The sequence below is a fragment of the Lonchura striata genome, chromosome 24, assembly GCF_046129695.1.
Source record: "Lonchura striata isolate bLonStr1 chromosome 24, bLonStr1.mat, whole genome shotgun sequence".
NCBI lineage: Eukaryota > Metazoa > Chordata > Aves > Passeriformes > Estrildidae > Lonchura > Lonchura striata.
Window position 1 is genome coordinate 4155246 of NC_134626.1, and position 13432 is coordinate 4168677.

The 13432-nt window shown below is 54.7% G+C and overlaps 1 protein-coding gene across 5 annotated transcripts in view; it reads right to left on the bottom strand.

Moving 5' to 3' along the window:
• CHD5 (chromodomain helicase DNA binding protein 5) overlaps window positions 1-13432 on the bottom strand; it is a 32663-nt gene that overhangs the window by 14333 nt on the left and 4898 nt on the right. For all 5 annotated transcript variants that reach the window (XM_021534258.3, XM_021534255.2, XM_021534256.2 and 2 more), the window contains exons 5-27: window positions 12974-13212; window positions 12471-12595; window positions 11260-11383; window positions 9708-9874; window positions 9405-9623; window positions 8716-8922; window positions 8424-8635; window positions 7171-7302; window positions 6561-6669; window positions 6073-6264; window positions 5787-5987; window positions 5313-5450; window positions 4775-4896; window positions 4438-4611; window positions 3616-3757; window positions 3279-3410; window positions 2691-2808; window positions 2121-2245; window positions 1555-1786; window positions 1352-1477; window positions 1051-1223; window positions 728-902; window positions 221-313 (exon numbers count right to left, since the gene is read on the bottom strand). In XM_021534258.3, coding sequence (XP_021389933.1) covers window positions 221-313; window positions 728-902; window positions 1051-1223; window positions 1352-1477; window positions 1555-1786; window positions 2121-2245; window positions 2691-2808; window positions 3279-3410; window positions 3616-3757; window positions 4438-4611; window positions 4775-4896; window positions 5313-5450; window positions 5787-5987; window positions 6073-6264; window positions 6561-6669; window positions 7171-7302; window positions 8424-8635; window positions 8716-8922; window positions 9405-9623; window positions 9708-9874; window positions 11260-11383; window positions 12471-12595; window positions 12974-13212 — 3677 coding nt within the window. The remainder of the gene's footprint in view (window positions 1-220; window positions 314-727; window positions 903-1050; window positions 1224-1351; window positions 1478-1554; window positions 1787-2120; window positions 2246-2690; window positions 2809-3278; window positions 3411-3615; window positions 3758-4437; window positions 4612-4774; window positions 4897-5312; window positions 5451-5786; window positions 5988-6072; window positions 6265-6560; window positions 6670-7170; window positions 7303-8423; window positions 8636-8715; window positions 8923-9404; window positions 9624-9707; window positions 9875-11259; window positions 11384-12470; window positions 12596-12973; window positions 13213-13432) is intronic.

The following is a 13432-nucleotide window of genomic DNA, read 5'->3' on the forward strand; positions in this document are numbered from 1 at the left end:
GCAAGAGGGAACCATGCCTGGTCCTCGTGGTGGACCAGACCACAGCACTGCAGAGGCCAAGGAAGAAGCTGGTTGCCTTCCCTGCCCTGGGAAGCTCCTCACCTGATAGAAAGCAGGGACATGGTCCCCTGACAAAAGCCCTGGGCACACCAGTCCCTCCAACCCTGACACTCCTGATGCTTCCAAATCCCAGGAAGTATCAACAAACACATCAACTCACTCTGGCCTTCTGGCCTCTCTTCAAAGTCTTCATCCTCATCCTCAGAGCCAATGGAATACTCTGACTGGTTGTCAGAGAGCTCATCCTGCCACTCTGCAGAACACAAGGGAGGCCAGGTTAGAAGACCCTGCCTGGGAGGCATGTGCTGGACAGGTCAGAGCATGCTTGTGGGTATGACAGGCATTCACTGCCAGGCAGCAGGGGAGGGGGACACAGCAACAGGAAATCATGTTCTCAGGCTTTACAGAATTAGCATTCCATTATGCAGCAAAAACAGAATTTGAAATATTTTGCCCACAGACATGTCTTTCCTAGATTCTTCCAGTAAAACCAGAGTTTACAAACCAACTAATAAATAGAAAAAAAATATCTGAGAATTTCTACACTAGAAAGTTTAGGAATCTGGGAAATACAGATCCAGGCAATCTACCAGCTGCAGAGAGACACCAAGTGACAACTCTGTCTGTCCCGTGAGCCTGGTCAGGAGCCGAGCACCTGTGGCCATACCTTGGTCCTCCTGAGAGGTGTCATTGTAGTTGACCTGCTTGCGGATTCTCTTCCCTTTCCCCAGATTCCTGGCCAGATCCTCCTGCTGCTGCTCATAATGGTGCCGCAGCAGCTTCTCCCAGTAGTCAGGGTCCACATTCTCCTCCTGCTTAATGATCTCCCGTTCCACCTCCTCCTGCAGAGCCAGAGACAAGGAGCTGAGCACACAGAGCAGGGAGGGTCCTGCCCCATGCCAAGCACTCGCAGGGACAGGAGAAGGAGCAGAGGGAACACGGAGGGATGTACAAAGGGGTGATTGTAAGACATGATACTGATCACATTACCACACCGTCCTCTTCTCTCACAACATACTGAGCCACTTTAAAGGAGCTGAGATACTCATTCATGTTCTGCAGCTCCGTGTCATCAGTCGCATCCTGGTTTCGGTCCAAAAGCTTAGAGATGGCAGCGTCATCATAGTGGATCACACTGCTGTCATCCACATCCTTATTGTCACCTGGAGAGCACAGCCAGGGGAACAGCAGTGCAAATGAGGGTGCTGGACAGTCCGCTCCAGAGCCAGGCAGGCTCAGGTGAGGGGATAGGGAGGGGGATGAGTCCCCCCACCAAAGAGGGGCTACACACCTGGCGGGGTGCTACCATGCTTTTTTTTCATGCCGGGGGTTGCTGCACCCCCTTTTGTTGACAGCGTGTCCGAGAAGGGGGTAACAGCATCTGGCATTGCAATCCGCTGTCCCTGAGACACCATGCCTGTGGCACAGGGAGAGAAGAGTGAGCCCCAGCAGCTCAGAGAGGGCCCTGCCCCACACAGAGCATTCCCATCTCACCCTCCACATCATCCTTGAAGAGTTCTTCCGTCCCGAACTTGAGGATGTCATCCAGCTCTTGTTTGGTCATGGAGCCTGACTTGGAGCCAAGCCCTGGGCGGACCACCAGGTGGGTGAGCATCATCTTCCTTTTGGCCACCTGGGTGATGCGCTCCTCCACAGAGGCCCTGGTCACGAAGCGGTAAATCATCACCTTCTTGTTCTGCCCGATGCGGTGAGCCCTGCTGAACGCCTGCGGGCAGAGGACGGAGCTGGACAAGAGGGCCATGCTTCTCACCCTCCAAGCTGCACGAGAGGCACCCAGTTGTGGACAAGAATGAGGGAGAAGTGAGACTGTCACAAGGGGGAGGCAGTTTTATATGTCAGGCGTCTCCTAGACTGCAGAGAGGCCTGGATGAGGCCAGAGGGTGCGGGAAGGGGACTGCTGAGCAGAAACACCCACAAACACAGGAGAAAGTGTCAGCAGCTCTCAAGAGAAGATACTGAATCCCACTGAGGGTGTGCAAAGAGAGAGCACAGCCAGAGAGGTACTTACTATACAGGAAGGAAAAGAGAAAGTCAGAAACCTGGATGTCATTGTGGGGATTCCAGTCAGAATCATAGATAATGACAGTGTCAGCCGTAGCAAGGTTTATGCCCAGACCACCGGCACGGGTGGAGAGGAGGAAGCAGAACTGCTGAGCCCCAGGAGCTGAGAACGACAAACCCAGAGGTGGGAAGAGGTGAGAAAGAAAGAAGCACAGCTCACAGAGAGGAGCAGCACCATTTCAGAGGGACAGAATGGCTCCTGCAGCCAACAAGCAAGAGGCAGAGGTGTCAAGGAGTGAAAACACATAGCTCCCTGGGAACCAGGTGCTGCAGAACCCAGCTGCAGAGCACAGGGGAAGCTCTGTCATCTGCTGAGCTCTTGGAGGGAAAGGCAGGAGCCCCTCCAGCTGAACAGCTGCTGGCACAGTCAAGGTTCCTTGTGGGAACCAACTCAAAGATTTTAACAGCATGGTACAAGCAGCCCCACAGTGCCATAGGAAGCCAGACCAGCGAGTTTGGCACAAGCTCTGGGCACTGGCAGATGACTGCTGCTGGCCACACACTGTCATGCCCCCATGGCCCCCTCAGCAAGGTAGGAAGGTGAGTACCATTGAACCTGTCGATGGCCTCCTGGCGCAGGCCACCGGTGATGCCTCCATCAATGCGCTCGTACTTGTAGCCTTCGTACTCCAGGAAATCCTCCAGCAAATCCAGCATCTTTGTCATCTACAGGGCAAGGCATGAGAAGGTCTGCATGGCCAAACACCCCTGCCTCCCCTGGGGAGCTGCCCTGCCCCTTGTGGTCCTTGCCCACAGCCCAGAGGCCTCGGTGGTGGAGGCACAGCACGGTCAGCAAAGTAAGCACAGCCAACAGGCAGCAACACTCGCATCCCATCTTCTACAGGCAGCTCTGCCAGCAGGAAGGAATTGTGTCTGACTGTCCCTCCCCAAAGAGGAGCCTCGTGACTGTTGTCTTTTTCCTGTCCTGAGTTAATCGAGCTCTTAAACATGACAGGCAGTCCCTCAGGAGCGAGCTGGGACACAGCCCTTGCACCACTACTGCCATGGCTGCCTGGGGGAGAAGCTGTCACCAGCTATTCCACCTATTTCTGTCTGTTCCCAGCACAAATTTCCCATACATAATTTTTAAAAATTCCTTTAAAAATGTATTGATTATTATCCCTCCCTGCTCTCACCTGTGAGAAGATCAGAACTCTGTGACCCCCATCCCGTAACTTCTTCAGCATCTTTTGGAGCAGCATCAGTTTCCCAGAAGATTTGACCAAAGAATTCCCATCATAAGATCCATTGGGCAGCACAGGGGCCTCCTGTGAAGGCAGCATGGTCAGTGCCCACAAGGACAACCCACATTAACCTCATGGAGAACTTCACTTGCATTTCCAAAACAAAAAACTAAGTCCTTGTATGAAACCACTCGCATGGAAACCCACAGTGTTAACCAAAGCAGGATCATGGAAGCAGCTGCCACTCAACACTGAGACATGTCCAAGGGTGCAAAGGCAGGGGACGTACCACAGCTGCCACAGGGAACAGGTAGGGGTGATTGCAGCACTTCTTCAGGTCCATCATGATGTTGAGCAGTGAGACCTGGTTCCCACCACCTTTCGAATTCAGGGCTTCGAAGTTCCTTGTCAGTATGAATTTGTAGTACTTCCTACAGGAGGGAGAATGGGACAGACACCGTGTCAGCTGGGGCAGGTGTGGGACTGGCACAAACAGGAGGGCACTGAATTAAACCCCCCTAGTGTCACTGGAGATGCAAAAGGGACATTCAGAGGGTTTTAAAAGCAATTTAGCACCTAGTGCTGGGTGCTTCCAGTTGCTCTGGGGGGATCACAGCCCTGGCAGTGGGATGGATTGAGGGGCACAGCACCTCCACCACCACCCTCTGCTTGATGCCAGCCAAGCCCTCCTGCCCACCAGGTGGGGAAGAAGAGACAAGCCCTTTCCTGCAGGTGCCCTGGGCTGCAGGAGATGCCCCTGAAGCTGAACAGGTCAGCCTAGCAGAACCAGAGCTGCAGCAGAGCTGGCTCCAGGCTGACCCAGGCACACCAGCAGCACAGGCCATGTCCTAGTGCCAGGAATGGGAGAAGGGGATGCAGCCTCAGTGTTTTCTCCATGCCCCCAGAGCCAGCAGAGCCACACTGCCAGCCTCCCACGCCCCAAGGACTGCACAGGGCCCAGTCCAACCACATGAAACAAACCTCTTGGTGAGACACGCTTCCTGCAGCAGGCCACAGCCAGCAGGGTGCCTCTGACCCCACAATTCCCACTGACACCTCAGCATGCTGGGGGAAGCCAGACACCCCTGGGGAAGGCACTGGAATCACTCACTTCTGCATCTGGCTCAGCTCCACGCGCACGATCAGCTCCGTCTTGGCCGGCATGTTCTTGAACACGTCGGCCTTGAGCCGCCGCAGCATGTGGGGACCCAGCAGGTCATGGAGCTTTTTGATCTGGTCCTCCTTGGAGATGTCTGCAAACTCCTCCAGGAACCCCTCCAGGTTGCTGTGGAAGCAGCCAGACCCCCATGGCACTAAGCAACAGGGGCAGGTGAAAGCAAAGGGATCTGCTGCTTTATGACTTAAAAACCAGGGCAGAGCTCTCAAGGCACAAGAGGAGATAATGCTCATGAGGAGCCACCCTGGTGGCCTGGGTAAGTGCAACTTACTTAAACCTTTCTGGAGTCAGGAAATTGAGCAGGTGGAAGAGCTCTTCCAAGTTGTTCTGGAGCGGAGTCCCTGTGAGAAGCAGCTTGTAATCGATCTTGTAGCTATTCAGTACTCTGAAGAACTGGAAAAAGAAATAAGTTTGGGGTGCAAGGAACCAATGTGTCACTGTGGGACTCTGCAGGGTGCACACGGAGACTGAGCAGTGACCCCCATGCTGGGCACACAGAGCAGGGTGCCAGCATGTCCTGCTCCCAGCCATTCCCACTGAGCACAGGAGCAATCCTGTGCATCCTTGGGTCACACCACTTGTCTCCTCCTGCACTAGGGACAGTGAACGTCCCAGGAGCTGGAGACTGCACTGAGCCCAGGTAAAGGGGAAAGGAAGGAGAGGGATCAATTCCCTTCCATGACAGCCTGTCCAAGGACTGTCAGGCAGCCAGGCTGCTGCCTCTCCTGCTGCTGAAGTGCTTTTAATGCCAGGGGATGTTAAAAGTGAGGAAAAAAAAAAAACATCACTCACAAACGCCTGCCACCTACTTTGGACTGGTTGTTCTTCAGCCTGTGTGCTTCATCCACCACCAGACAGGCCCACTCTATGGAGCCCAGCACTGCCTGGTCAATGGTGATCAGCTCATAGGACGTGAGCAGGACATGGAACTTGATCTGGGCTTCCTTCTGGAGGAACAGAGGGAGAGAAAAGCTGGGATAAGAGAGCAGCCAACAGGACAGCCTCCACCTTTGCTGCTGCTGCATGGGATCCAAGATGAGGAGGGCTGCACCGCCTGGCACATTGCTGAGTCGTGCCAGCAGAACATCCCAAATCAGAACCAAGCAGGGGGCAACAGATATAGAAAAGCTCTGGCAGAAATCAGTAAAGCTCATCACAAATTTTCTGCGTTTGTAAACAATGCTTCCCCTCTGTGGGAAGCTGATCAGGGATCTAACCAGCCTCCCTCTCCAGGACAAATTCTCCTCTCCCCTTCTTACTGACAGCACAGACTCAGCTCCCACCTTCATCCGGAAGACCTTCTTCCCACTGCGGATGGCGTTGTCTTCAAAAGAAAACTCATTTTCCCGGATGACCGACCGGCTCTCCTTGTCCCCCGTGTAGGTCACCACGTAGAAGTCAGGTGCCCACATCTCAAACTCACGCTCCCAGTTGATGATGGTGGAGAGGGGGGCACTGACTAGGTACGGCCCTTTCGAGTGGCCCTGCTCAGGAAGACAGAGCCCAGGCTGTTCTCCCTGTACCCAGCAGCTCTCAGCCACCTCGGGGACTGCCAGGTGCCCCACTCACCTCCTTGTACAGGGAATACAAGAACACAATAGTCTGCACTGTCTTCCCCAGCCCCATCTCATCAGCCAGGATTGTATCTGTCCCTTGTGCCCAGGAGAATCTCAGCCAGTTCAGCCCTTCCAGCTGGTAAGGGTGCAGCGTGCCTCCCGTGGCATCAATGTACCACGGCTGCTTGTCAAACTTCACCGTAGGCTGAAAAGAGAGCCATGGCACAGAGCAGTGAAAATCACCTACCTCTCCTTGCCCTACACCCAAGAACACCCCTCTTTGGGTTTGTAACATCCACCAGCTCCAAAGGAGACACAGACATGGTCCCTGACACTGCCCAGCCCCCAGGCTCCTCACAGCAACACCACTCCAGAATTTTCAATGGAAACAGGGTTCCCAAAGGAACCAGAGGAGGACAGCATGACAAGACAAGGGCACAGACAGCCCACCCTCCCTCCAGGTTCCCATGCCACCACACTGTCCCCACCACTCTCACTCACATCCACAAGAGGTGTTTCTGGAGGCTTTTCCAGCTTCTCCTCTTTCAGCTTTTTCCCTTTCTTGTTCAGCTTCTTCAGAGGGCGCGTGTCCTCCCCCAGCATCAGCTCCCTGCGACAGCCAGCACACATAAGGAATGGCAGGGGGTCACTCTTCTCTCAGCTCCAAGCTGAGGGACAGAGACACCTCCCACATTCCACTGTCCCTCTCCCCACAGAAGCTCCTCTGGTCCGTTAGCAGGGGCACTAACAGGATATTGATTTTCCCCTCACAACAGTCCACACAAGAGTCTCCAGAATGAAAAACAGCAAACTCAGAGTACTGTGGTTTTCCCCCAAAACAGGCAGCATGGCCATGGAGACCATGGATGCCATGGCAGTGCAGACACAGGGGAAGGGGAGCACAGGCTGCAAACGAGCAGGTGGGATTGCCCAGCAGCCCCAGAATGGCACATCAAGAGGGCCAGCTTTCATCAATGCTGGGCCATTGCTCTTTGAAGAGAAATCACTGCAAGCAGTGCCAATGTGTTCGAAAGGGGGGGCACCTCTGTGTCCCAAACACCTGCAGGGGCTGCCCTGGCTCTGCCCAGCTCCCCCAGCTGTGGGCTCACACCTGTGGTTCCAGTAGAGGAGTTTGAGGTTCTCATAGTAGGGGATGTCTATGTCATCAATCTCCCAGGTGCACTGGTCATAGGGCAGGTCCTTCCACTTGATCAGGTAATGGATGTCTCCCTTTTTATCAAAGCTGCAACACAGGGAAAACTTATCAGGGAATGCCACCAGCCCCTGGGAGCAGCTTGCTGTGATCTGCTTCCACAGAGCTGGATACTTCATCCTCTGCCTTCACCACCAGATCAGGACATCCAAACTGAGGTAGAAAAACATGAAATATTGACATTTCCAGCAGAAATGCCTATTCATCTTTGAGGGTGTCAAACCATTAAGCTTTACAGGCTGCTTTTCCATTCCACTAACAACCTCATTTCTCTGTTTCACCAGGCTTGGATGGATACCAGTGCTTCCCCTCTCACCTGCAGCATTCACCAGTCTAGGAAGTTCTACTTACACTAAAAACAGAATAAACACACTTCCAAGTCTGAGTCTGTGCCTACAGGGAAACCCACTGCCTTTTTTGTGGACAAGGTAAAGCTCAGACAAAAATCAGACAGACAGCTTTAGTTCTTTCCTGCCACACAGCCTCTCAGCAGAGCTGCTGCTACTCCTTGATATTTCAAGCTGCCACCTGAAATGTAGAAATTCAACAAAGACATATCTCAAGCCACTCAGTGCAGAAAGCCCATCTGCACAGCACATCTCATTCACAGGGAATTTCTTCTACAGAAAAGAAACATCGATGTCAAGGTTCTGTAAGGAAGTTGGCTACATGCTCCAACTCTTCCCCTCAGCACCATCCCCATCAGCATCAGAATGGTTAGGCTGTAACAGGACCCAAACAGCATGACTGGGAAGAGTAGAACACCGTGTATCCACCTTTGGGAAAATTTGCTAAAACGCTATTTTTAATGTGCAACATAGCAGAAATCAAAATAAGGCAGCAAGGATCCCCCTCCATCCTCAGCTTCAGCCCAGAAGCAAACCTCAGCACAGGCCAGAAGCTGGAATCCCATCAGCCCAAGGTGGTGGAATTGCAAAGAGACCTCAGCACAGGCCAGAAGCTGGAATCCCACCAGCCCAAGGTGGTGGAATTGCAAAGAGACCTCAGCACAGGCCAGAAGCTGGAATCCCACCAGCCCAAGGTGGTGGAATTGCAAAGAGACCTCAGCACAGGCCAGAAGCTGGAATCCCACCAGCCCAGGGTTTTGGCCTTGCAGAAGGATGGCACAGTTTCGCTCACAGGCTCCTCACCTGTGGTTCAGGATGCGGTGGATCATCATCCACTCGGGTTTGATGCCGTAGCGGTAGAACCGCTCCTCCATCTTGGCATACTGGGGGTCCTTGTTCTTCCGCTTCTCCCTCTGGCTGTCCTCGTCCCCGGAGCCGTAGTCAAAGGCCGGCGGCTCATCCATGTCGTTCTTGCGTTGGTAGTTGCGGTACATCACGGTGTGGTAGAGCTCCAGCTGCAGCACGAGGGAGCCACGCTCAGCCCTCGGGCGCTGGGGCCGGGCAGGGGCTCCACACCAATGCCACGTGGGCTCACCTGCAGCTCCTTGACCCAGGAGCAGTGCCAGTAGGAGAGGCCTGCCCACTTGACGAAGAACTGGCGCTCCGGGATCCCCTCCAGCACCTTGGGCGGGGGCAGACCCAGCTGCGGGTCCGCGGCGGGCAGCACGGGTGGCAGCGGGGCTGGCGGCTCCTTCCAGGCCCAGTGCAGAATGCGCTGCACTTTGCCCTTCAGGGGAGGGCACTGGGGATACAGAGGCAAACAGGCAGGAGTTTAAGGTGAGACCCTGCCAGGAGCCACAGGGAACTAGAGCAGGGAACTGAGGGGCAGAAGGGGGCCCTCAGTGCTAAGTAGACAGCAGCCAGAACAGGGTGCCTGAGAAGTGTCTGTGACACTTCTGCATCCCCCACGGGGACAGGTCTTGCCACCAGGCACAAAAGGCCCCTCTCCATAGGCCACATATGGAACAAGGCTTGACATCCCATCAGAAACCAGGCCAGGATGCCAACCAGCAATTCTTACAGGAAGACCACAGAGGCAGCAGAGCCTTACAGAGCCAACCCTGCGCCCTCAGGCACACACACCTGGCAGCAACACTCCTCAGGGAGGGGTTTGGGGCAGAGGGCAGGGCTGTGAGGGGCAGCAGCAGCCAGAGAGCCGCTGGCAGGCCAGGCAGGTGTGGGAGCAGGGACAGAGTAAGGAATGGGAATGCTAGTAACACTCACTGTACAGCGTGGGCAGAGCCATTCACCGTTTGGGATCTCTGGCAGCGGCGGGTTCAGGCAGTGAAGGTGGTAGGAGGACGGGCAGGTGTCGCAGCACAGCAGCTCCCCTCCGTCCTTACACACCCGGCAGAACTCCATGTGGTCATCCTCCTCCTCCTCGCCACCATCCTCTTCCTCCTCCTCCTCCTCCTTCGGCTCCCACTGGATGCCCTCCTTCTCCTGGGGAAGCACAGCCAGTGTAACACCCAGGGTTTCAACCACACCAGCAGCCACCCAGCCCTGAGGGGCCCCGAACCCACTCACACAGTGGGGGCAGCTCCACTTGCCCTCGGGGGCCTTCTCCAGCTCGGGGTCCAGGCACACCAGGTGATAGGCGCGGGGGCAGGTGTCGCACAGGATGATCTCCCCGCCCTGCTGGCACACCTCGCAGTAGTCCTGGTGGTCGGTCTCGTACCCGTCCCCCTCTTCAACTGCAAGCAAGGGACAGGTGACAGTCAGAGGGGTGGCAGAGCAGCCAGCTCTCCCGGAGGGAATGGGACACTTGCTCCTCTACCATACAGTTAAGGAAATAAGGACAGCATTTCACCTCAGACCCCTCCTGTTAATTCCCACTACCTCTCTGTCCCTCAGCACCACAGTTCACCTTGGCACACAGCATCATCTCACCTCTGTCTCTCTTTCTCTCTCCACACTGTATCATCCTTTGGTTCCTTCAGGCTCTCAATGGAGAATGCCAGAACCTGGAGAGGTTGCAAGGGAGGCCGGTCAGAGAAACCTCCCCAGGCACCAGCACCAGCTGCAAACGCACCATGCAAGGGTGACACGGCCAAGGACAGGACTCCTCTCCTGGGACTACTCTGCTCTTCCTCAGGGCTCCCTGGCACAGAGGCAGGAGCACTCTCAACACATCATGGAAGGGAAAAGGAGCGGAGGAACGAGGCATTGCAAGTGCCAGAATGGCTCATCTCAATTCCCAGCTCTGCTACAAACTCCTGCCATGGAACTCAAACCTTCCACTCCTCCAGCACGCAGCAGGAACTGCCTACATCCAGCACCAGGGACCTCACAAGGCCACAAGCAATGCCCTTCACACACAAGATGTGGGGCTATCCAGCCAGCCCAAACCTTGCTGACCAGTGGGGAGGTTGGCCAGTGTCACACCCTAACTGATCGCCAGCCCAGAAGCTGTCCTTCCATTTCTTGGAAGCAAAAATCCATCAGAAAAGCTAAGAAGCCAAAGGACATGCCTGGATCTGAAATATCTCATCTCAAACAATGCTCAGCCAAACAAGGACACAAGACAGAAAGGCAACGTGCTCAGCACAGGGGGCTGTTCTCCAGAGCAGCATGACAGAGGTGCTATGGCACAATATCCACCTGGGAAGGGACAAAGGGACACACACACAAATGTGGCCACACAGCCACTGGCAGATCCTGACAGATCCTTTCCATGGTTCACATGCCTCCCTACCCCTGCAACACTACCACAGCCCTGCCACCTGCCTGACTGCACACCTCACACAGACACAACATCCCTCGCCTTCACACCTTCTCACCCTGCTCTGCTGGGAGCTTGCCACAAGCCATATCTCTCCAGGGGCTGCTCCTCAGAAAATCACTTCCCTGGAAACCCCACAAACTCTTAAACTTCCTTGCAGGCACGAGCCCCCAGCAGCAGGGCCTGGACACCAAGAGAGCACCTCACAGTCCACTCACACAGATAGGCACAGACACAGGCACATCCTCTGCCTCCGAGCCAGTGGCAGACACAGCCCGGAGCTGCACGGGCCAGGGAAGCACCATCTGAACAGGGAAATCCAAACAGAACAGGAACAGAGTACAAAGGATGGCCTACTCCTCTTTTTCTTTTTCCTCTTCTTCCCTCTCTTCCCCAGGCCAGCCGAGCACTCGGAGCGCATGGAGGAGCTGTTGATGCTGGCGCTGTCAAAGTCGGATTCTTCCCGTTCCTCCTCTTCGCTCTGCAGAGGGAAAAAGCAAAGCACACCCAGTCCAAGTGCTGGCACCCAGCTGTCATTCCACTGCTGGGGCTGTGTTCCCCTGGAGAGGAGCAACCCTATACTCCCATCCTGTGCATCCAAAGACCCCTTTTTCCAATCCTTGGCAGAACTTTGTTCCCTCTCTCTCTTTTGACACCTATTTCAGCCATGCCATCCCTCCTGTGTCCATGCATGCAGGCGTTCACACTTGGCATTCCTACAGCATGAAAGGAGTCAAAACAGGCCCAGCATTCCATGGATTTAAAACAATAACACATCTGAACTCTTACTCGGTAGACTCAAGAATGCAAATCCTGACACTCCTAACCAGGCACTCAGGCTCCAGCTGCAGGAGCTCTTTGTGACTCTCTGGAAGGTGAATGTGTGGCTCTAGAGCACGGGAGGAATTTTTTGTGATACAATTGAAAAATCTGCAGCAATGAGTGGCTCCTGCCCTTCAGCCTTCAACACACGGACATGCTTGCAAACAGGTTGTATTCTGTAAATTAGAGCTGGAACTGCAACACAGTGAGCTGAGGGGGTTTGACTAATATTATCAACACCTAGAAGAGCCCCACCCCCTGTCACTTGTTATCTAAGGAAATTATTCTTTTAAATGCTGCTAACTCCTTGAAACATGCCTGATACTGGTGCACTGAGAAGAGCCCAGTGTGCTGTGGCATCCCAGGCAATGCCACGGGACTCCAGCTGCCGTGGGCAGACCCTGCTAATGCAATTAAAGCATCCCAGAATTCTCTGTGATGCACGGTTCAGCTGCAGTGCAAGCCCTGAAGAACTCCTTTGCGAATGAAATCTGAAATGATGGCATTATCACCCACACTGCTGGAAGTAAACAGGGTCACGTGATTTTAGCAAAAGCTGTGGCCAGACACGAGTCTCACAAATCTGAGCCTGGACACGGGTGAAAGTGGATGTGCTGATCAGGGCCTGGTGCCCCACGGAGGGGCAAAAGTGAGGCTGTGACACCCTGACATGGGGTGGGCGCCCCATCCCAAACAAGAGCTTGTCCCAGTACTTCCCTCCCAGACCCAAAGCCCTGAGAACTTACAGAGGAGCCCTTTTTCCTTTTGCTGGGGATTCCTCCAAACCGAAATTTCAAGCCTGCCATCTTTTTCCCTTTCCCCTTTTTCTTCCCGTCTTTGGAGCCCTTGATTTTCTTCCGTACACCTGGACCTGAAGAAATGGAAAACTTATCTGGTACTCTGCAAACAACTGTCACCCAAATCACCCCCCAGCACACTGTAACAGCAACTTCCCAAGGCAGAACACGGCACAAAGGGAGATCCCTCTACTTCCCCACTGCCGCTCAGCTTAATTAATTGCCACAAAGTGCCAAACATCCAGCAGGCCCAGAGGCTTGATCTACCATGGTTCATGAACCCATGCCTCTCAAGGACCTCAAGGACAACGGGAGCTGCAGACAGCACTCTGGCATCCTCTTTTCCTCCCGGGTTTGCTGAAGCTTGTGCTCTGCAGCCTTGTGCCAGCTCTGCTGGCAGAGCAGCAGCCACACGCCACTGGCAAGAGCAGCCCCCCACAAGTGGCACCCACCCTTGCCCTCCTTGGTCTTGGCCTTCCTGACCACCGTGGGCAGGGCAGCGTGCTGGGGGCTGGCGGGGAGCGCCGGGGCGATGGTGACAGTCTCCACAGCTGCAGCCACCGCTGCCGCTGCCGCCGCCGCTGAGCTGCCCTTGAAGGGGTTGTTGGCACTGAACTCTCGCCACTTGGCACCGAGCACCGTCATCATCTTGGACATGGGGATCTTGGGGTTCTTCCTGGCAATCAGAGGCCTGCAGGGCACGGGAGAGGGAGAACCACGTTTAGCAGCACTGTGTTGTGTGTCTGCTCCTGCCCTCACCATGCTGGTGCTTCAGCCTGGCAGCGGTGCCTCCCAGCAGGAGTTTCAGGGGGAGGCAGAAGAAACCTTTGCTTCCTTAAGCAAATAGATGTAAGGGGGGCACCTAAATCTCCTCAGAGACTTCCCTTCCCTCAAATATCTGCTGTGCTCTG